The sequence below is a fragment of the Struthio camelus genome, chromosome 6 (genome assembly GCF_040807025.1).
Source record: "Struthio camelus isolate bStrCam1 chromosome 6, bStrCam1.hap1, whole genome shotgun sequence".
Taxonomy (NCBI): domain Eukaryota; kingdom Metazoa; phylum Chordata; class Aves; order Struthioniformes; family Struthionidae; genus Struthio; species Struthio camelus.
The window spans coordinates 23,157,357-23,178,715 of record NC_090947.1 but is presented as its reverse complement, the minus strand read 5'-3'; the positions used below and the strand labels follow the sequence as shown (position 1 = coordinate 23,178,715).

The window sequence follows — 21,359 nt, the reverse complement described above, 5'->3', positions numbered from 1 at the left end:
CCTCCTCAGCCTCTCCTCGCCCAGCTCTCGGTGGTCACAGGGCCACAATTCAGCCATAGCAGTGCCACTACCATTGAAACTGGCTTTCTTCACCTTCTACTTTGTACATGGCAGTTTTGGCTTTGCCACCTACTGGGAACTAGATACTTTGGTTATCCTCATAGAAATAGCATTGAGCAATTTGGCCAGTGCCAGCTTTAAAGCTGTTTACATGCTTGGAGGTTAGGTGGAAGTGTGTGAAAGACTAGTATTGATACTGGGAATTTTCATGCATATGTTTATCAGAATGGCAACTTTTCAAGGGCAAAACAGTTATTCTTTTTGGTTCTGGTGGTGGTGAACAAAAGTATCAAGCCTGGGATAATAGATACTCTCATCTATAATCACAACAAAAGCCAAGAAGTTCAGATCTTTTCTTTAACATCTTTAATGACATGGTGAAGGGCGTCTGAGAGGTATTTTACGATGTGTTGCACTGTAATGTAGCGCTAAAGTTATAGTGACCTCTGCTGAAGGATAGCTTTTTAGGGATGAGCTATACAACACTCTGAAGTGAGTATTTAATGTCTTCAATAAAGCACATGAACAATTATTACTTCTGACTCCGCATAAACTCCAAGAAGGAAATGCCTGCCATTAATGAAATGTTTAGCAGCTCTAGAGCCATGTACCTCTTCATAATTTCTGGGTCAAACAGAATAGTCACTGCAATTCACTGTATCATCTAAAAATGCTCTGGAATTCATGGGGCGTTGGCTGAGGAAAGAGGCATCCTACCACAATGTTTGCTTGGGAATTTTTTAACACAGTAACTGCAGCAACAGTAATTCCAGTGTCTTCAACTCCAAAGGCAAAGTAATGAAACTGAATATACCCCAGCAAAGCCTTCAACAAAAGATGGTTTTAACTCATAGGTTCTTTTTTTGGGGGGCTGATATCAAGTTAAGCAATCAAATTAAGTCTACAACTCCCAGGCATGGATTTTCAGTGCAAAAAAATGAAAGGCCATAAATAGAGGTGTAGCTAAGATTAAACTTGGTATTAGTGAACTGAGGTGGAGAATGAGCATGCTTTCATATACAGCTAAAACAGACAGTGATCTCTTGCCTAAAGTAGACATGGCGCGCCTTCTTCTCTTTGCCCCAGCCCTGACCCTACAATATCCTGGTTGGGGGCAGTAAGCCAGTTATAGGGTTACTTTTTCATCAGTTTTGCACACTGGATCAGGTCTTTATGAGCTCACATGGACTCCAGCAGAAAGGAAACAGCAGGTGTGCGCAGCCACCAGTGGAAGAAGAGGATGGCAGGTAGCGCTGAGGTGGCTTCAGACGGGATGTGAAACCACAGGCTGAGGGGATGAGTACCTTCATGCACAGTGAGCACCAAAAAGAAGACGGATGTGCCTAAAGTTAACGCACAGGTCTGAGCAGAGAGTCTTGTGGGGAGAGTATCTTCCTATCCGCTCCTGCTGCCTAGACAGAAGCGGGAGCAGAGCAGAGCTGGGAGTGGCAAAGTGACAAATTCATCCTAGGCCGGGAAGCAGCAGCAGGAGGCAGTAATAGAGGCGAAGAGGACGCTGGTTTGCATGGGCATAGTGTGCAAAAGCTAAACCAGGGGCCTCACATATAAAAGGGGCACTCTCAGAGAGAATGAGATCGTCTAGACTGATGATACACGCTGAAAAAGCACGCACCCCCCCCCCCACCTCCTGCAGCTACACTGCGAAGGTAGTTCCGGGCAGGACTGCAAGGGCAGCAGTGGGGCGCGCTCCAGCCGGCAGCCCTGCACAGACAAGCCGGGAGCGGCTTCCTCTGCCTTGTGTGTCATGACACGCCGCGCGGCCGAAATTCGGATCTCTCCTGTTATCTTGTTTACGTCCACAAGGTGACGCTTGCCTTGAAACGGGTTAACGCAAAATGCCACTCGTGGCCGGCATTTCTCATCCAAGTTGTTCTGTACCAGCAAATTAATCCTTTCCCTTCAGCTCTTGCCACCAGACAGCGGGGCACCCGTCAGGCGACCGCCACGCTTCCTGACTCGCTTCAAAACCCGCGGCCAGCCCTGCTCCAGGGAGGTGAATGCTCAGACTTCACCAGTTCTTGCTTCTCCCTCGACCTCCACGGACCGCTGGAGGACTGGAGAAGACACCAGAGGGTAGGACCCCTCCCGGTTTCCCCACTCGATATCCCGTGCGCCCCTGCAGCGCACCAGCACCCCGCCAGCCGCGGGGCCGCCCGCAGCCCTCCTCGCCGCTTCCCGCCCAGCGGCCGCGCCCGCTTCCCCCTCCACCGCACGTTTCCAAACCTGCGGAGCGAAACCTTGGCCTGGGCGGCGCCGACGGCCGCACCGCCGCTGCCTGCCGCCCTGAGCGCGGCCGGGCCGGGCCGGGAGCGGCGGCGGCGGGCGGCGGCAGGGGGCGCTGCGCGGGCGGCGGCGGCCCGGCGCGCCTTCCCAGCGTGCCGCGCGCGCGGCCCCCGCCCCTGCCGAGGCGGGCGGGCGGGCGGCAGTGCCACGTCCGAGGGGTGTGGGGCTTTGTGCGGAGCCGCGCCGCCGCCATGGGCGCCTCGCAGAGCGTCGAGATCCCCGGCGGGGGCACCGAGGGCTACCACGTCTTGCGGGTGAGGGCGGCCGGCAGGGGCGCGCGTGGGTGGGCGGCCGGGCCGTTGGGCCGCGGCGGCCGTTGGGCCCGGCGGCCGTTGGGCCCGGCTCCCCCCCCCCCCCCCACCTCCGGCCGGGCGGGCGGGCGGGGCCGGGGTCCCGGGCCGTCGCCCGAGGCGCGCAGGGCTGCCGGGGCCTGCGCCGAGTCCCGCGGCCGGCTGCAGCCCGGAGCCGCAGCTGCCGCCCGGGCGGGGGTGTCCAGGCCTCCGCCGCCCGGCGGGGGGAGGGAGCCGTGGTGGCCCTGGCTGCAGCTCCGCGCTGCGCCCTGTGCGCCCGCCGCGGGCCGGGAGTAGGCCGCGGGGGACGGAGCATGGGAGGCGCTGCTGCCTTTCGAGCTGCCTTTGGGGCAGAGGCGGTTTCTCCTCCAGAAGAGTGCTTCTCGCGGACTGGCTTGCACGTGTGCAAACTGCAGTTTAAGAACTGTGCCGCTTTGGGTGACGAAGTCAGAGTGCATGTTCCCCTGTCGAGCTTTATCTTGATCATTGCATCGTGATCTGAGCTGTTATTACTTCGTCTCGATGGTCGTTCCAGGGGTGCTGGATTGCGCTGTGTAAGTGGCAGACCTTGTATCTGCCTGAGCCGCTGGCCAGCGTTTGTTAGGTGTGAAGGTAGCGCTGCTATTTTTAATAGCTGCTTACCTTTTGTTCAGGCTGGGGCCGGTCAGCACAGCTTGTACTTGTGCTCTTGTAAATATCGTTGAAGGCTGAACTACGCCAAAGATAGGAAATCTTTTCAAAGGGTCTATTAAGGAAGATCAAGCATCAAAGTGTGTTGTATTATTTCCTGACAACTTATGACCTCCCAATCTGGTAATTTTAAGATATGGGAGATACCTTTTATGCACCTCCAGAAATTAATTTGTGATGGGTAGCTGTCCCTTGATTAGAACTAATCTCTTTTTTCAAAAGAAGAGGTGATGTTTAGTTTCTGCAGGGAATAAGTGGTAAACAAATGTATTTTGGACACCATAATGCTTCATATAGCATAAATGTAAAAGATTGGTATAGAGATATGCTTTATCTGTAAAGCATTTAAAGGACTTGGTGAATGGAGAGAAAAAATTAGTTGGGTAAAGCAAGAGGGAGAATTTTTGACAGAGTGCAAAACTAAATAGTTGAATCCCACAGTATTCAAAATACTGAAATATTTGACTTCTTCTAGACAAGCTACACGCTCCAGGAAGTTCTTCTGATGTATTAGGCTTCACCAGCATAGTTTATGTTGAACTGGTGTGGAAGAGAGATGCCAGCTAGTCTTATGAGACGCTATGTTGAGTATTTTTCTGTATATAAAGGAGTAAAAGTAAGGGCTGAGATGGGAGCTTAAGTATTCTTAGGGCTTATGCAGCCTGACTAGAATGAGAGATGGGCCTTGAATAAGTACCACTGAAGTTAGGAGCAAGACCACTTGCAATAAGGCCACATGAGGATGGTATAGGTTGTCTTGACAATCAATAGAAAAAATGTGAGTAATACTGTATAAGAGTTATTTGTATTTTTTCCTCAAAGACTGTAATTTCTCTTCAAGAAATAGCCATTAATGGTGAGAGTAGATACTTTCCATTCCTAAGAAGATGTTTAAATAAAAACGTGGTTTTTTTCTGTACTTAGATTGTATGCTGCCAGCTAGTTAAGGTAGTGGTGATACTGTGATTCATGGGTTTATAAATTATTTACCTGAAGAATGTATCTTCAAAAATAGTATTTAAAAAATAGTATTTAAAAATAGTATTCAAAAATAGTATTGCCTTCTTGTTACCGTTTCAGAAGATCAACTGAAATTAATGGACTTGAGACATGTTGCGTTAGGAATCCTGAAGCAATACAGGAGTTGCATGATTTGCAGTTTCTGGGTGGTTAGAAAGATTCTTAAGGATGCACTGTACTTAGGATGGCAGACAAGATGAGATAGCTGATGCTGTTGCGATATTCTGACCATCTGTCTGGCCTTTCAAACAGAAACTTTAGTTTGCAGAGGTCCTTCTGAACCACTGCAGTTTTGAACCCAGCGTATTAGAATATGCTCGCTCTGATTTTTGTTTGGTTTGTTTTACTGCATCATGTTCAAAACTAGAGATTCTTTCTAATCTTGTTCTTGAAGGACTGTTTAACAGTCTTCAGGAGAAGAGCTCTGTAAAGTTATTTACAATGCAATACCTTTGTTTGGCAAATAGTGTACAAGAAACTTTGGTAGGCTAAGTTAAAGGTCTTCTGAGCTGCCTTTTGGAAGTCCCTTCTCTAGCGTGTGTTCCACGTGCAGCGAGCAGAATGGTACCTGAGTGTTTTCCTTGAATCCAATGCACAGGGCAGCACAGTAGCTTTGCTAGGGTTAGTTTGGCCTTGTCCCCATCACAGCATTTATGCCATTGTAGCCAGAGCATGAATACCTTTACTGTAGACATGGCACCAGGGGAATTATTTGTTGGCATCTGGCCTTCTCTGATTAGCTGTCTGACTAGCGTTAGTTAACCTCACCTATTAGAAGTATGCAAGAGCTCTAAAACACTGTTAATTCACTCTTGTGAATTAACACTTCCTTACTTGATCTAGCTTACTGGCAGCGCGCTACAAATGTATGTAGACCAACACGATGAAAGGGCATTTTTCGGGTGTTAGTTGTACCATGATGCTTTTGATAAGGAAACATTGATGTTCGGACCAAACCCAAACATGCAAATGTAATTGACAGGTGCACATTAAAGAAGTTGATTTCTGAGGAGACAGCTGTATTTACATTAAATACGATAAAACAGACTGATGTCTCTATTTTTCACTACCTTATCTTCATGATGTCTTCAGATGGCGCAACAAAGAGCAACTATTTTTTTTTTTCCTGTGGATAGGCACCTTAAATTACATCATGAGTATCGGTCTAATATGAACTTGCTCAGTGCTTTTTATATAGCTTGGAGTGTGCATTCACAATTATAATTTTGAATGTTTATGCAGAAAAATATATGATATACAAATGAGTAGAATTTTCTTCTTTAATTTTTTCTGAAATTAATTTTACAGTCTGCATTCTGCAGTGAGTTTGTTAGAGACAAGCACGTTCAGCTCACACTGTTAGAGGAGCTCTGCACAAATGCTCTGTCTGGACCAACTTTTTGTAGAACTTGGTCCAGGAGTACTGTCCTTTTCTTTAAATTTATACTCAGGTAGACTTCTTTCTGAGCTCAGTATTTCAATCAGAATAAATGAGAATGGTGAAAGGAGAAGCTGCAGTAGTCTGTGTTAGAAATCTGATTCAGATAAAGTCAGATTTCCTTGATAAAACCAAACTTCTGTAAAGTGTATGTTGTGGATAGTTCTTTAAGGTTTCATTAGTTGTTTGGAAAAACTAGAGCAAACTCAGAAAATCTTTTAAGTTATTGGAAGAATGTATTTGTTAAGTTAAAATGAGCAAATGTTTGAGTAGGGAGATAAATGGAAAACGGGTGTTAAAAGGCCACAAAATAAATGAAGTATCTTGTTTAGAATGACCCTAGGAGCCAAGCAGTAGTCGTCAGAGAGGATGAGTGAACTGAGACTGTTACAAGTAACAGCTTTCTCCAAGTGAGACTTGCAGATTGTACAAACTGTTTCCCCACCAGACAGGGTTTTTTTGTTTTGTTTTGGGGTGGGTTGTTTGGGTTTTTTGTTGTTGTTTTTTTAGATGGAGATAATTCTAACAGGTAATAAGAATACATACCAATTGACACTGAAGCAGAGTTGCAGACTGTTTTGTTGCTCTGGTCTCTTGGAAGGAATACATTTTTATTTATCATACATGCTTTTGCTGTTAGACTTTCATTTACTGATTCATTTTGTATGCTGATAAATCTTTTTTTTTAGCTGGTACCTCTCAGGCTGTGTTTTGTGTGGCTGATTAGGCAATTGTTTGCCTCTACATAGTGCTCAAAATCTATTTGTTTCTGCTCTTCAAAACAGAATGAGGTGAACTTTTAAATAACTTTCTTGTTTAGCAATGCAAAACTACTGAAGTTTGCACAGGCTGTTGTAATGACTTGAAGATAAAAATTCTTAAGTCATTTGTTGTTTGGAGAAATTGTCAAGAAATGTGTTTGTCCTTGTGTTATGTGCTCTTCTGCCTAAAAAGGCACCTTAACAGTGATGCCCAAGATTTAAATTTCTAACTTTTACTGGAGTGCTTGTTTGTTGCAGTAGATATGCAAGCCTGTGGCCGTAAAGAGGTTTGTTCTTTTATAAAGGAAAGCTCCCTTTTGAAAAAAACTCAGTGTGAGTGCTTTGTGCTAAAATGAAATTTGATGCTGTGTGTATGGGGTGTGTTTCCTTACAGAAAGCTTTTAAAGCTTTTTCTCTGGAAAACAGGGTGTTTCATAAATGCAGTACAGCCATGCAGTGTGATATATTTAAATAGTTGACAAATAAAATTGATTCTATTGGACCTAATAGACAAATTGCTTAGAGATAAGGCAGAATGAAATTTTATCACCATTACAAAGTATGTACAAGACCTATAAAATTTTTTTCAACATTTCGTTGCTAATGAAGTTGCTATTTAAGAAGGATTTCTTATTTAGACAAAAAAATAATACTTCAGAGCTGCTGGTCCCAGGAAGTGGTGTATTCAGTACAGCAACAGGATCTTCATTTGGATACAAATTTTCAAATTTGCATGCTTGAAGTTAAGCTCCTAAAAGTCTAAGTGGATGCTTCTGTAAGATATCTGACTTTCAAAGGTGGTGAGAGCCTTCATCTGCCATAGATGTCAGTGATACTGATGGCAGTTTAGAGCCTCTGAAAATTAGGGTTTGCATGTCTAGTTCCATGTGCCATAACACTGCTCTTAGTCAGGAGTTAAAACTGTGACCATTATGTTGCTGAGCAGCCTTATTAGTGTGTGTAACAGGTAACCCTAGAAGGATTGTGTGGGAAAGGTGCTCAGCCATGAGAAACTATGATTTTATTTTATTTTATTTTATTTATTTATTTACCAAAATTAAGTCTTTTTAGTAATACAGATGAAAATTAAAGTGTCTTGACCTTGAAACTTTTTCCCTGTTGAATTCTTAAAAGTGAATTAAAACTGAAACTGAGTGATGAGTAAGCTGTGTGCTCAGCAATCTTGCTGTGTGTCCCAGTGTTCTCGTCTTAGTGAGAAACTGAATACAGAATTATATAAGGCTGAGAGGGTCATACAGCCCTCTTCTCCCTGCTGAAATTCTGGATCAGTTGTACATAAACCATTCTTCACAGAGTGTGGATTTTGGGGTTGTTTTTGTTTGCTCTTTAAAGCCTCTAGTGGTGGCAGTTCCACAGCTGCTCTTTCACTGGTTTTCTTTACCATTAGAAAGTCATGGCATTTACCCACCGGTGTCTGTAACTTGTATGTCTGCAATAACAGCTGGCTTTGAGAGAGTGAGGCTTCCCAAGCTGCCATTAATGATACCTCCTTGCCTGCACTAGCATCTGTTGTAAATTGGACTACTTGATTATTTCTCAGTCCTTACTCAGTTACAAAGGCAGGCTACAGAACGCTTTTTTGGGAGATATAGAAAAGCTGCATAAAGCCAGATCGCTCAGGAGACGTAGAATTTATATATTAGTAAATGGAATCTTTATTTCCGTCATTAGTAACAAGGTTTTTGTGCCCTTGGGTTTCCAAAGACCCCCAGTTACCCTTCATTGCTGTAGTTCTTGGGAGAGCTGTGTTGTGTGTTTGGCACTGCCTGATGGTAGAGAACTGTGCAGTTAGCTGGCTGAAAATATGATGGTATAACATAAAAGCTGCCTGGTGTTGGTGTCATTATTGTGCAGGTTTGAGCATGTCACTTCTTTAAGGAGGAGATTTTTCATGTGGAATGAACTCAGCACTTCTGGTTTTTATTTCTGGGACTGACAAACATAAAATTTTTTTTATCAGTGAAGCTGGGCCTAGAAAAGCTACGGAAATATGAAATTTGTTGTGATTGAAGCTGTGCATCACAGGATGAGGAACTGTGATAACAAAGCATGCAGCTCCACACTTTTGAGGTGCATGTATTAATTTGTGTGATTTACGCAACTGCAAGAGCTTCATTATTTTCAGGTGTAGCTTCCTGGCAGTCCTTACACGCTCACTTACAAATAGCCCAAGGAAAGGTGTACAGGATTGTGATGGCTTTGGGGGAAGATATTCTACATCCGAAGAAACTGTCTTCAAACTAATTTAGAATTTGGAAACTCTTACAGTCACTTCCTCGGTTTTGGACAGATTCTAAACACAGTTTTTACAATACCGGGTCTGTACGTTGCGGGAATCAGTGGGCATGACACTGACGGATGCTGAGCATTTATACTTCTTGCTTATCGTAGGTGCTCCTTTTAATTTTACAAGGTTACCTTATTGAACGCTGATCGCTGTTGGCTTACAATGTTCAGGATGTGATCTCTCATGTGTGAGTTGGTGGCGAGGGATATTGTGGCAGGCGGGTCTGGGGTTCTTCTGGTGGTTGTGCATTTAGATCTGGAAGAAAATCTCTGAATGCTCACTAGTCCATGTCAGGACTGCTTTTGCAGCTGAAGTCTGGCTTTTCATAATTTCAAGGCCATGAGGTGTATCCATGTTTAACAATCTGATATGCTGTCTGAATAAATGTATCAATTTATTGGTTCTGCTCCTCCTTAATGAAATAAGGTTTACCAGGACATGTTTTGTCTTTACAATTCTTGTTCTTTCAATAACTTCTAAAACTGTTTGCCAGTTTCATTTAAGTGTAAAGTCTTTATGTCACATTCATTAAAAACACAAAAATTCCTATAAGTCACCTGAAGTGGCTGGTGTAATGAGAGACAGAGAGAGAGACTACTACGTATTTTTTCATCACCTCTCTGAACTGAGGGGAAGGCAACAAACAGCACAAGCTCACCCTTTATTAGGTCCTAGAGAAGGTACCTCAGAGGAACTATCTGAATCACTTGATTGCAAGAGAAGCTTCAACCCTGAAAAAGCAGTTATGGAACATATCCATAGGAAAATGGAGTTCCTTAACTCTGCTGTTGTGAAACTATTTATTTAATGGTTTTGGCAGGAAAGCCTTTAATACCCAACTTAAATAGCAAGTAAGTGCTGTCTACATTTGAGTAAAATTACATATACAGTGTCTTTTAGCCTCTTTGTGACTTGTCATAAGCTAAAGTTTCTGCTTGCAGAGACTGCTCTGAGGGTAGCTCTATATTATTGAATGTTTTAATATGTGATTTTTAAGTAGCTCTAGGTGCAGTCCACTAAAGTAAAAGCAACGTCCATAGCGTGCCCCGAATTCCCACGCAACTAATATCAGAGGGGCTGCTACACGGAGCTTAGCTCGAACTTTTACCCTGTTACCTGGTATACAGCTTGCTATTTTATCTCTAGTTATTCTTGGCTAGAGGTATCTTGTACCAGCAGGTTGAATTAGTGACATGGAGGCAATGCTTTGGATTTAGTTAGCTGGACTGCAAGCTACTTTGGGTGATTGAGAGCAGTTAATTCTTGTTACCTGCAGAGAGTATTTGCATCCCCAAGTACAGAAAACTATTTCCAAGGAGCATGCAGGTGTCTTTGAAGACTCACTTCTGTAGATACACTTCAGGTTCCAGTTAGAAGTGCTAAAAGGGGGGTTTTGTGATGTTATGGCTGCCTACCTTGTTTTTTATTGCTTAGATGATATTGACTGGGCTAATGTTAATTTTATACTTTTTTGCTGCGTAACAAAACTTTGACAACTGTCAATGCATGTGACTCTGGAACTACTGATTCCAGATTATCCTTTAATAAATGTTTACATTATGTGCCACTAATATTCAAGGCTTCTGGCATCCGTTATAGAAAACTACCCTCAAGTCATCTGGAGGTTTTTTTAGGCTCTAATTTCGTGAATATGTTAGGCAGAGATAAATGGACTCTTAAGAGGAAGGCTTTGTAGTTGTCAAGCCTACAAGTCGTATTAAGAAAAGTTAATTTCTGCAGAATCAGACTGGCATTGAGCAAACTACCTGTTTTGTACTGGTTCTATCTGACTAGAATAATACATAACGTAAGAAACCCCGCTGTAAAGGATTCAGCTGTAGATCTTTTGGAACGTGAATATAGCATGAAAAGGAAAAAGCCAATGAGTAAAAGGAATCATCTGACAAGTAAAGGAAGATATTCTTTGCTCCAGCGGCTATAGGGAAAGATTGATTGAACTTGTATTGGAGCTACTGTTGGCAATGCATATAATAGTGAAAAAACAACGCTGGCAAAATACCCCTCTGAATTACTCTATTTGGAATTACAAGCAGACGTGTAGCTTCTGGGAGCAATGTATGTCCGCTGCTTAGGTTCTGTCCTCGTGGAGTGGTTGTATTATTTGAATTGCCGTGGCTGCAGAATTGCCGGTGCCTGTTTCCTTGCTGCTTGCTGGTGTGTTAATGAATCATAGCTTGTACAATGCCCTCTGTTTCTCAAGAATGTCCACAGGTGATGTTTGTTCATGAGATGACAACCAGTGCTTACACAGATGTGACTCTGCTTGTCCTCTAATAAGAATAAGGTAAAAAATAAGGTCCAATGTTGGAATCTTTGTGGAAATATTTTGCTTTTTGACCAGCTTTTTCAGAATTCATTAAGCTTGCAGTTTGACTGTAATGTCCTTAATTGAAACAAGTATCTACAATTTATCTGTTGCCAGTGTTTGTCCCAGTGAGTAGCAACTGTTGTTTCATTACTCAATAAATTAATGGTCTTAAAAAAAAAAAAAAAGAACTTTTTTTTCTTCTCACAGTCTATTTTAACGGAGAGGTTTTTAGTGCAAAATATCATATTGAGCATGAGAAATCATATGTACAAACAACAGTAGCTTCTAGAACTACGGTTTGTACAAGTAGAAATGTAGTTCTAATCTAGAAATCAGCATTGGTACGCTCTTGCTAAATCCTTGTTTAACTTTCTGATAGGTACAAGAAAACTCACCAGGGCATAGAGCTGGATTGGAGCCCTTCTTTGATTTTATCGTATCTATAAATGGTTCAAGATTGGTAAGTGTGGAGTTCTTTTATAATGGCATAATGCTGACTGAATACAAGCTACGTGTTGAGAATCTATTTTTAAAGATAAACTAATGCATTTTTGTTATTTAAATGTATATAAAATATTTGTCCTTAGTCTAAAATGCGAAAGCCTAACTGCATTAGAAACCATTTTCCTTCACCCTATATTCATATTTCTATCAAAAATTAAGGTGGAGAATAAGGATGCAGACAGACATGTTCTCTGCACACATCCGCGCCGGTACCTGCTGACCCACCTCTAGCTGCTTGTGTTAGTTCCCCTCTAGTTCTGTCTGTAAAACTGTTTTGTGTGAGCACTTCTGAACTCATTTCAGTCGAAACAGGTTGGTTGAAAGACGTGTTGCCAAAGCTGTTAGTTGGGGAGGAATCACGTGAGAAAGTTTTTTGAGCTGAATTTTAGCAAGACAGCAAACTGCCAGAGCAGCGGCAAAGAACAGCTGTGGGTAGGCTCTTCTACCAGTAGAGCTGGACTCAGGAAAGCCTCTACAAAGCTTCGAGGCAGGTCTAAGAGTGTGGACAGAGCTCAGAATGTGATGACTTATCCTCATCTCTGCTAAGGAAATACTCTCCTTGAAAAGATTTGGGGTTTGGGAGGCATATGAAGCAGGCCCTGTAGTTACTTCAAAAGACCTTTTAACACTGGAGTTGGTCAAGGTGGAAGAATAAGGCCTAGTTGTACTCACCTGAGCTTTGATCATAGTTTCTTCTGCCCTGCCAAAGAAAGAGATAGTATAGGAAGTAGAAATGTTTTGTTTATCTGGTACAATTCTCACGTATCTGAAATTTGGACTCAGCACCTCTCTAGCAAAAACAGAGTATTTACCGCAAGGGACAAAGCAGAGTTTGTCTCTGAAGAAGTCAGATTAACTCGGAAATTCCTTGATTCTTTTTTTTTCCTATTTTTTCCCCCTTTGCTGTTTATGGTCTGCTGTTATTACTACAGGACATGAGCCTTCTAAAAGGAAGGTTTTATTAACAGCATTTATCTTGTTGCCCAGTGTTTGTAACACATGATGGTGAGATAGTATTTATACAGGCTTTCAACCCAGAGTTTCAAGCATGGGAGAATGTGTGAGCACTTAGGCTTATTGTGGTAGTCCTTTTGGGGGGGGGGGGGGGGGGGGGGGCGTCCAGTTAAGGAAAAAGACTTGAAGTCATTAGTATCAGGAGCTTATTTCAAGAGATATGTTTTAAAAGTAATTGTCAATGTTTTAGAGCCTGCAAAAATGTGTCATAGTCTAGTTCATCTTTCAGTACTCTGGAGCGGAAAATGCTAGAGTTTGACTGAAGTCCTACTTCCGAGACTCTGTTGCTATACATGAAATAAATTTTTTAAAGCTGATGTTTCAGATCAATTTTCTAGCATTTTAATAATAAAGAATTACTTAAAAAAATAAGGATTTGGATTGCACTTAAATGTCCTATATGGTTTTTGAATGAACAGGTCTGTGTCTAAATGGTACAAGGCACCACTGCATTAGAATTGTTAAGCTAAATCAGAGCAACATGTTATATCCGTGTGCAAAAAGTGATACTGTAGTAAAGGATAACCTGGAGCCTGAAAGTGGTGTAACTGAGCCTGTAACCAAGGTATCTCTGGGCAGTGCAGCTTAGCTTTGGCCCCATGTGGGGCTGGTGCGCTGCTTTTAGTTGTAGAGCTAGCTCATAGGGAGAGCTCAATCCCTATCCTCTGCTCCCCTTTGCAGTACAGGCCTCCCCAGTATCTACTGGCAAACACCGTTTCAGATGGTATGATTGGCTGGTCTTGTTGTCACCTTTTTCTGGTAGTTCCAAAAGGTGCTGTTGCTCTACATTTTGAGTAACAAAAAAGCAAGTTACTGTGGTTAGTTAATGTGTCAGTACATTAATCCTGTCATGATTACTTGGATGTAAGGAATGTTTATTGCTTTGGATATGAACTTTTTTATAGGTACTGTGTTTATGAATGGCAAACTAAGAATATCTCCATATTTAAATGTCAGATTCCCGCACGTCGTGTCACAGGTTTAATTAAATGTGTTTTTATATTTGGAAAGCAAGACTCGTTACTGTGAAATTCAAGACTCTTTCTGAAGTGGTATTCTAGAATTGCTAAGGGACTGAAAGCTTGCTATGAAATAGCTGTAGGGATATATTCTGATAGTGAGTAATGTTTATAGGATCTTTGAAATACAAAAGTGGTGCTATAAAACTGGACCCTTACTGCGTTTAAACACTCTAAACCAAGTTTTTGTTCGAACATTTGCAGAATAAAGACAATGACACTCTCAAGGACCTGTTGAAAGCGAATGTTGAAAAACCTGTAAAAATGCTAGTGTACAGTAGCAAAACACTGGAACTAAGAGAAACATCGGTGACCCCCAGCAACATGTGGGGTGGGCAGGGCCTGCTGGGAGTGAGCATTCGTTTCTGCAGCTTTGATGGGGCCAACGAAAATGTATGGCATGTATTGGTGCGTACGAACTTTCAGATAATTTTCTTGCTTCAAAATGTGTTGCTTGCTGTTGAAGTCTTTAGTCTTTTTACTGAAAAGTAACTTGCATGGGAGTACATAAGCTTTGACCTCAAATTGGTCTGTTTTCTGACTTTGTTTTCAGAAAGACTTTTAAAATATAACTGTATACCTGTGAGTATATTATCAAATCTTGCATTGAAATCAGTGATGTTATACAATATTCAGAATTCCTGTAACAGTAGCTAAAGAGACTGTCATTTAGCCACCATTTTACGAGTTCAGTGACTGTCCTACGAATTGCATTAAAAACCTGACCGGTTTGTATGTGTGAATCAGAACCTCTATGAAGTGCGCACGTAACCGCTTTGCTATACCCTGACAGTTGTCTAATGTTTTGTAACTTTCCGTCTTAAAACTAGGAAGTGGAACCAAATTCTCCTGCTGCATTAGCTGGACTTAGACCTCATAGTGACTATATCATTGGAGCAGATACTGTCATGAATGAGGTAGGTATATAGAAATAAGGTTTTTAAATTTTTAAACTAAAAAACAGTACCAGGGCAGTTTGAAACATCCCAAATTCTGCTTCTGTTCAGTGCTAATGGAAGTCACTTCATGCAGAAGGGAAGGAGTTTTGACGTAGTGCTTCTTCATTGTGCTTAAATGCAATTCTGGAAATAAAAGCTCTGAAATTTCTTTATGTAGTCAGATATGAACTTTTATTTTTGTACTTAACATTAAAATTTCAAGTAAGAGATTCAAAATCTGGCTGGTGCCATGTGTCTTCTGAGTTGTTAGCACAGCACAGTGTTCAAGTTGTCCTTATGATAATGTGGCAGCACTGCAACAAACGCTTAGCAGCTACCAGGCTCTGTTACAGAAGGCTGGGACTAGGAAGATGATCATTCACGTATCAAATGCAAAAATTACGAGGAAAAAAAAAACCGCTTAGGCATTGTTATTCTTTTACAGTCTGAGGATCTCTTCTCCCTTATTGAAACACATGAAGCGAAGCCATTAAAACTTTACGTGTACAACACAGACACAGATAACTGTCGGGAAGTGGTGATTACTCCAAATTCTGCCTGGGGTGGAGAAGGCAGGTAAGGAAACAATATATTATCTGGGAGGAAAAAAGGCTGTTACTTACAGTCCTAGCCTGAAAGCTGCTAGAATAAGTTCTCTACAAAGACGGAAGATGACAGTTGTATGGCAGATAATATATTTGAAAATAAGATTTAGTCACTAATGGGGTGGAGGTGTGGGGGAGTATTTACTCAGTAAATTAGCTAGTTCAGAAATACACAAAGTGCACTAATTGCTTTCTGCATTAGACTTCAGGTAGCTGTTAAACTGTAGGATATCCTTAAAGGATTGTGCAGTAGCGAGAACAGAAGACTGCAAATTATAGGCCTGAGTTGAATTCTAAGCTGTATAGATGCTTGGTCCAAATAACAATAAAGCTTATTTTTGCTACATAGTTATTGCTAACAGCTACAGAATTTCCCTTCAGTTATCTACTACTGATTATTTCTTTATAGAAAATGAGGCAATATTTATCTTTTTTTTTTCCCCTGTACAATACAGTTGTACAGAACTTAACTGAAACATGTTGGCATCTCGAGCCATTCATGCATTGCTTGTTGTAGGGTCTACACTACTTAAGTAGTTTCACTGACTTTTAAATGTTCATATTTTAAAAGCCTAGGATGTGGCATTGGCTATGGGTATTTACATAGGATACCTACACGCCCATTCGAAGAGGGAAAGAAAATTTCTCTCCCAGGACAGTTGCCTAGTGCATCACTCAGTCCCCTCAAAGATGGCTTTACAGAGGTACGTTGTAATCTGTTCTTTGGCTTGGTAAAATGGATTGTTATGCTGTTGTTCTGCTTTTATTGGTTCTTGTGGAAACAAAACCCCTAATGATGTAACTTTTTTTCCTTTCACTAAGGTTCAGCTGTCGTCAGTTAATTCCTCACCCGCATTACCCCCTGGTTCAGCAGGACTTGAACAGAGTCTTTCAGGACTTTCTATTAGCTCATCCTCAACTACTGTCAGTAATGTTCTCAGTACAGGTTAGTGTAGAAGTAACTCACTTCTGACATGCATGGGCATTTTAACTTTTTCCAATTCACAAATGTTCCTGTCAGTTTAACAGAAGATGGTGTTTGTGCAATAAACTCTCTTCCCCCAACTTCTCCCAGCAACTAAGGTCTAGAGTATGGTAGCATGCCCTGTTTGCTCACAAAAGAATTCCAAGCAACTTATATCAGAAACGTGATATATGTTTTTTGGAATACTGTTTTTCTTCATCAACATTTTATGATTGTTTAAGGCAAATAACTAATTCTCCTGTAAGCTAGTATTTAGTTATTTTCACTCCCTTGAGGAAGGGAACTGAAATGTTATTTCCTTGAAATAATGAATGGTGGTTGTTTTCCTGTATATTCCACCAGGTGTTCCAACAGTTCCATTATTACCACCACAAGTAAGTCAATCCCTTGCTTCTGTGCCACCAGTTAACCCAGCAACTACATTACCAGGTGAGTAGGTAAAATTTCTTAAAACACTTGTAAAACAAACAAACAAACAAAAAAATCAGGGCAAAATGGAAGAGGCCCGTCTTTTCTACTGCTTCTTTTTTTTTTTTTTTTTTGCATAACTTCATTACATCTTACGCACTTCATGTTAATGATCTTTATACAACCTTTACAACTTTAAGGATTTTTCAGTTTTTCTACAGTATGAGCACAGCCTGCCTATCACACAGATAACTGAGCTGGCATCAGAGTTCATAATCAGTTACCTTTTATGTCCCCTGCACAATAGATGGGGTGTTTGGGATTTCTCTGGAAAGTACTAGCTGCATTTGCAACATTTCTTGTTGCTGATATATCATGTTTGTTGCCACATTTCATAACTTTTATGCTGTAAAATATACAAATAGCTTTACAGTTCCTGGTTCGTCCTTGGCAATCAGACATCACGACAGAAGAAAGATCTGAGAAGGCGTGCCTTTGACTATTTCTGCCTGCTTTCCACCCATAAAAACTCCATTTTAGGAGATTCCTTTTTAATACCCAGCTTGATCATTGTGTTAAGAGAGGGCTAAAAACATAAAGCCCTGTGTTGTAGTTGCTTGTTTTTGTTTTTGAATTGCATTTAAAGTTATTAATGAGTCTATTTAGGCAAACCGTTAAAATGTCATACAGCTTTCAGCATTCTGCCATAACGTTTTAGTGTGAGTTCCACTATCACTAAACTATTCAGTAACTTGAAGTGTCTTAACAAAAGTGAGAGTCTGTCTGCAAAGTAGTGTGCATTATTTCCTGATAATAACACTTCAGCCACTAGTACTCCAGAATTATTTGCAGTAGGTAAGATGAGGTTTGTGTGGGATTTTGCCATGTAATTGGTGCACTGGTGCAGGACTCAATTTTGCGTTCAAAATACTAAAGGAATTGTGTTTTATGTTTTGTCTGCTAATGAGACAAGTAGATACAGATATGTCTAAAATTTTCAAATCATGCCTGTAGGTATGCTCACAGAAAGAATCCATAGTAGAGCTAAGTGTATGAGTACAAGGGCAAAAAAACTTTATTCTTGTTTGCTTAGGTAAAATGGCAAACCACTAAGAAGTTCAGTTTTTGTTAGTGTTCTCTCCCCCTACCCTACCAAAAAACCCCAAACTGACAAATACTTATTTTCCTTCCATCTTGTTCTCTGAATAGTATGACTGCCATTTTGAAAGCTGTTGGGTTATTGCTTACAATGTGCATGTCCATTCTAGTGAAATTGTAAATCCTAAATATGCAGCCTATTTAGTAATTGAGTGCATTTGTGTGCAGTGCAGTTCAGATTTTTTTCAGTTTTAAAAAGTATATTCAAAGTCAGCTAGTAGCTGAGCTGAAAGCTCTTTGAGTCAGATGAAGGTCTGTCTTTGTGGCTAATACATTCACAGGTAGGTAAAAGACTGCTTTTTTTTTTTTTAATCAAAATCTTTGTACAGTGGCCTTGCTTAAGACTTTCCCTTTCTTCCTCTTATTACTGTAGTACCAAGAGTTTATTTCAGAATTAGTTTTCCCTGAACTAAATACAAAGTAGGAAGAAAGACACTGTCCCAGAAGTGCAGCTCTTCTAAGACAGGAAAGCTGGGGGCGGAAAGATGTTCTACAGCAAACACGTTGATGGAAGGAGTGTGTTACGCTCATCCTGTGTTTCTGTTGTATTTTCAGTCCTTCCTGGCTTTCAGAGTTACTTTGTCTTGCCTTTTTCATATATTTTTGTATCTAACTTATTTATAGACTTAGTAGAAAAGACTAATACTAGTATTTCTGATCTTTAGTATGTCTTTCTTTCTACCTATTTCATCCTAGTATGCTCTGCTCCCATTCCAATTAGGTAGGAATAGAGGGCTTCTGGTACAGCGCTACCATGAAATTACGACAATTGTTAAAAGCTGAGCTTTGAATTCAAAACTTTGTTCCTTGAAGAACAGTTTTACTTTCCTCAGAGAAAAATATAAAAGGTTGGGATTAGGTATTTTCTAATCCTGACTTCCAGCAATAGGTAACTGTTTTCACTGGGAGACTTGAAGGTTCAAATTCAGGTTAATTTCTATTTTTGCCTGTAAATATGCTAATGAAAATATAATGCGATATAAAATAACTTTCAATGGTCAATAAGATCTCAGAAACAGTTGAAAAAGCAAGTCTGACAAGTTTCCAACCATAACTTTTCTACTCTTCTTTTAGGTCTGATGCCATTGCCAGCAGGGCTTCCCAACCTGACTGATCTGTCCAAACTTAATTTACCTGCACCGCACATCGTTCCTGGGGCAGAATTACCAGAAATCATTCAGCCTGGTATGGGCTCCTACAAATTGAAACATTGCAATTCTCCTTGATGATCTCTGACACGCTATCTTAGAGCCAGCTCTGATCTTTGTTATCTGATGGACTCCTGAAGGAGATAAATTGAATGTTTGCCTCGGATGAAAGTTGGCAGTAGTGCCCAGATTGGGTAGACAAGGAATATTTTTCAGGATAATCTAATTTTAAGCCTATGCCCGTATTTAGCTGTTTCATCTTATGTTACCTGATTTATGATCCAAAAAGAGATGGCCAGTGCTAAAAATGAAAGTGTATAGTTTTATGAAGAGAAGAAAATATGAGATGTTTCCTTGTATGGTAGCCAAGGAGATCGAAGCACCCTGATTGAATTCCAGAAAGTACCAACTGATATTAGATTTATGGTATTGAACAAAACAGAACTGCTGAAGATGTATATGGAGCAAGCAAAAAAGAAAATTGGAAGCTTACGTGGAATAAAATTCTTGTTAACTTCTTGTCTCTGGCAGTTTCAATGAATGCCAGAAAAATCTAGTCATCAGGATTAACATGTTAAAGACATAGTCATCTGAGGAGAGGGAAAATCAGTATGTACAAGGAAGCGAACTTGAGTTTATTCAGATTCTTCAGTTCTGCAATCCAAAAAGTATCAGGCTTTGAAACTAGCCTGCTGAATTAGCAGATCTCTTATACTCACATTAAGTTTAAAAGGCTGTCTCCTCTCCAAGAATAAATGGAAGATTAGAGAAGGAAAAAAATTAAACACAGAATCTATCCGTACCTATTGGTGGTATGCAGTGGCTCACTGCTTTTTTTTTTTTTTCCTTTCATTTTATTTTTTTCTTCTTTTTTAGGTTTGCCTTCCCTTCCTTCCTTGCCACCTCTGAATCTGATGGGAATAACACCTCTATCAATACCACCCAAATGTGTTCCTCTGCTTCCTTTGGTCACAGAAGTATCTACAGTGCCTACAGATTTGCTTCCCTCCATCAGTCAAGCTGGAAGCTTTTCCATTGACCCTGGCACTGCTGTAAATGTAGAACAGACCTCTGCGCTCACCTTGGATAGTGCTACCCCAACTTCTAAGGCAACTATTGTTGACAGATCAAGTGAATCCTCTACAGTTAATGAGAAAACATCTGGGGTCACAGATACACAAGCTTCTGAATCATAACTCCAGATGGCTCTATTGGATTGGCTTGGTATTTATTTAGCCATGGGATACGTATTTGAAGAGCAAGCTATCATTAATTTCATACTAGTTTGTACTTAATCTTTAGGAGTCCTGTAAATAATATGGAGGTATAATAAAAATAAAGGGGATTTATAAAATGTGCTTGGTGGGTGGGGAGGAAGAGTACTTGTACTTAACCAAAAAAAAAGTTAAGGTGGTAAATAGAATTCCACTGCCAAACTTGGAGGTATATGTTTTTAATATAGGCTGACAGCTTTAGTCTGCTAGGCCTCTCCTTGCTTATAATTACCAACTTCTGCTTCTGACAGAAACGAAGCAGTTCTTGGGTGTGACATTTACATACCATAGTTCTTGTTCTTTGCAAGTATCTTGTTACTACAGTGGGGATGAAAACGTTCAGTCTGAGTTGTAAATTTTAACGTTGCAAAACTTCCACCTAAAGATATTAAAGTAAGTTGCTGAGTGACCTGTTAACTGACATCTCTTTATTCAGCTTGTATACAAATCTTTATTTTTAAGCTCATGAGAGATGCTCAAGCTATGTTTTGTGACTGCTGCTGCGTTGCTTCACACACCCACTGTATACTGGCATATGGAAGAGAATATAGGAAATGTTAAATGTAGCACACAATTTGGCACTTCATGACTACTGTAAGATAAATTAATGGATAAAGCATACATGCAGCAATAAATTCCTGGAATTTTACCCTTTGTGTGACAAAATAGCCCATTTCTTTAACACATAAACTCTCATATAACTATTTTTAATTCAACTCTTCCCTGGCACAGTGCTGTGAAAGGGCTTCCCTCCAGGTGAATGGATCGAAGGCTGGAATGGCAGACTTTGTATTGGTAGGCAGGGTCAGCACTACTAGTGAGGCCCAGTGTAGCAATGGGTTGTGAAATATGTCTGCACGTGATGCGTGCTTGGCATTGTAAATTGATGTTTGGGAATAAAAACTGTAGCGTAAAGTTGCTTTTCCTATTGCTGAAGCCCAGCTCTCCCCATTGCTGAAGTCCAGCTCTCCCCTTCATACAGCAGAGCTACCCTTGTATAAAGTGGTGTGTGCGCAGTACACCAGGTGAATAGCCTTAGGGCCTGGTATCAGGTACAGCTTGCTTATTTTGCAGTTTATGGGGAAGACTTCCATAGCAGTCCAGTC

At 41.0% G+C, this 21,359-nt stretch overlaps 1 protein-coding gene across 3 annotated transcripts; it reads left to right on the top strand.

The window, feature by feature from the left end:
- The first annotated feature begins 1,904 nt into the window (after positions 1 to 1,904).
- GORASP2 (golgi reassembly stacking protein 2) lies at positions 1,905 to 20,902 on the top strand. 3 transcript variants are annotated; one of them, XM_068948638.1, is made up of 10 exons: positions 1,905 to 2,154; positions 11,580 to 11,660; positions 13,942 to 14,145; positions 14,568 to 14,654; positions 15,121 to 15,251; positions 15,852 to 15,984; positions 16,103 to 16,226; positions 16,608 to 16,694; positions 18,906 to 19,016; positions 19,856 to 20,902. In XM_068948638.1, the coding sequence occupies exons 3-10, from the start codon at positions 14,002 to 14,004 to the stop codon at positions 20,173 to 20,175; spliced, it is 1,137 nt and encodes a 378-aa protein (XP_068804739.1). In that variant the 5' UTR covers positions 1,905 to 2,154; positions 11,580 to 11,660; positions 13,942 to 14,001; the 3' UTR covers positions 20,176 to 20,902. The 3 variants fall into 3 exon arrangements, with proteins under 3 accessions (XP_068804739.1, XP_068804737.1, XP_068804738.1); XM_068948636.1 differs by lacking the exon at positions 1,905 to 2,154 and adding an exon at positions 2,436 to 2,618; XM_068948637.1 differs by lacking the exon at positions 1,905 to 2,154 and adding an exon at positions 11,098 to 11,176.
- The last annotated feature ends 457 nt before the right edge of the window (positions 20,903 to 21,359 follow it).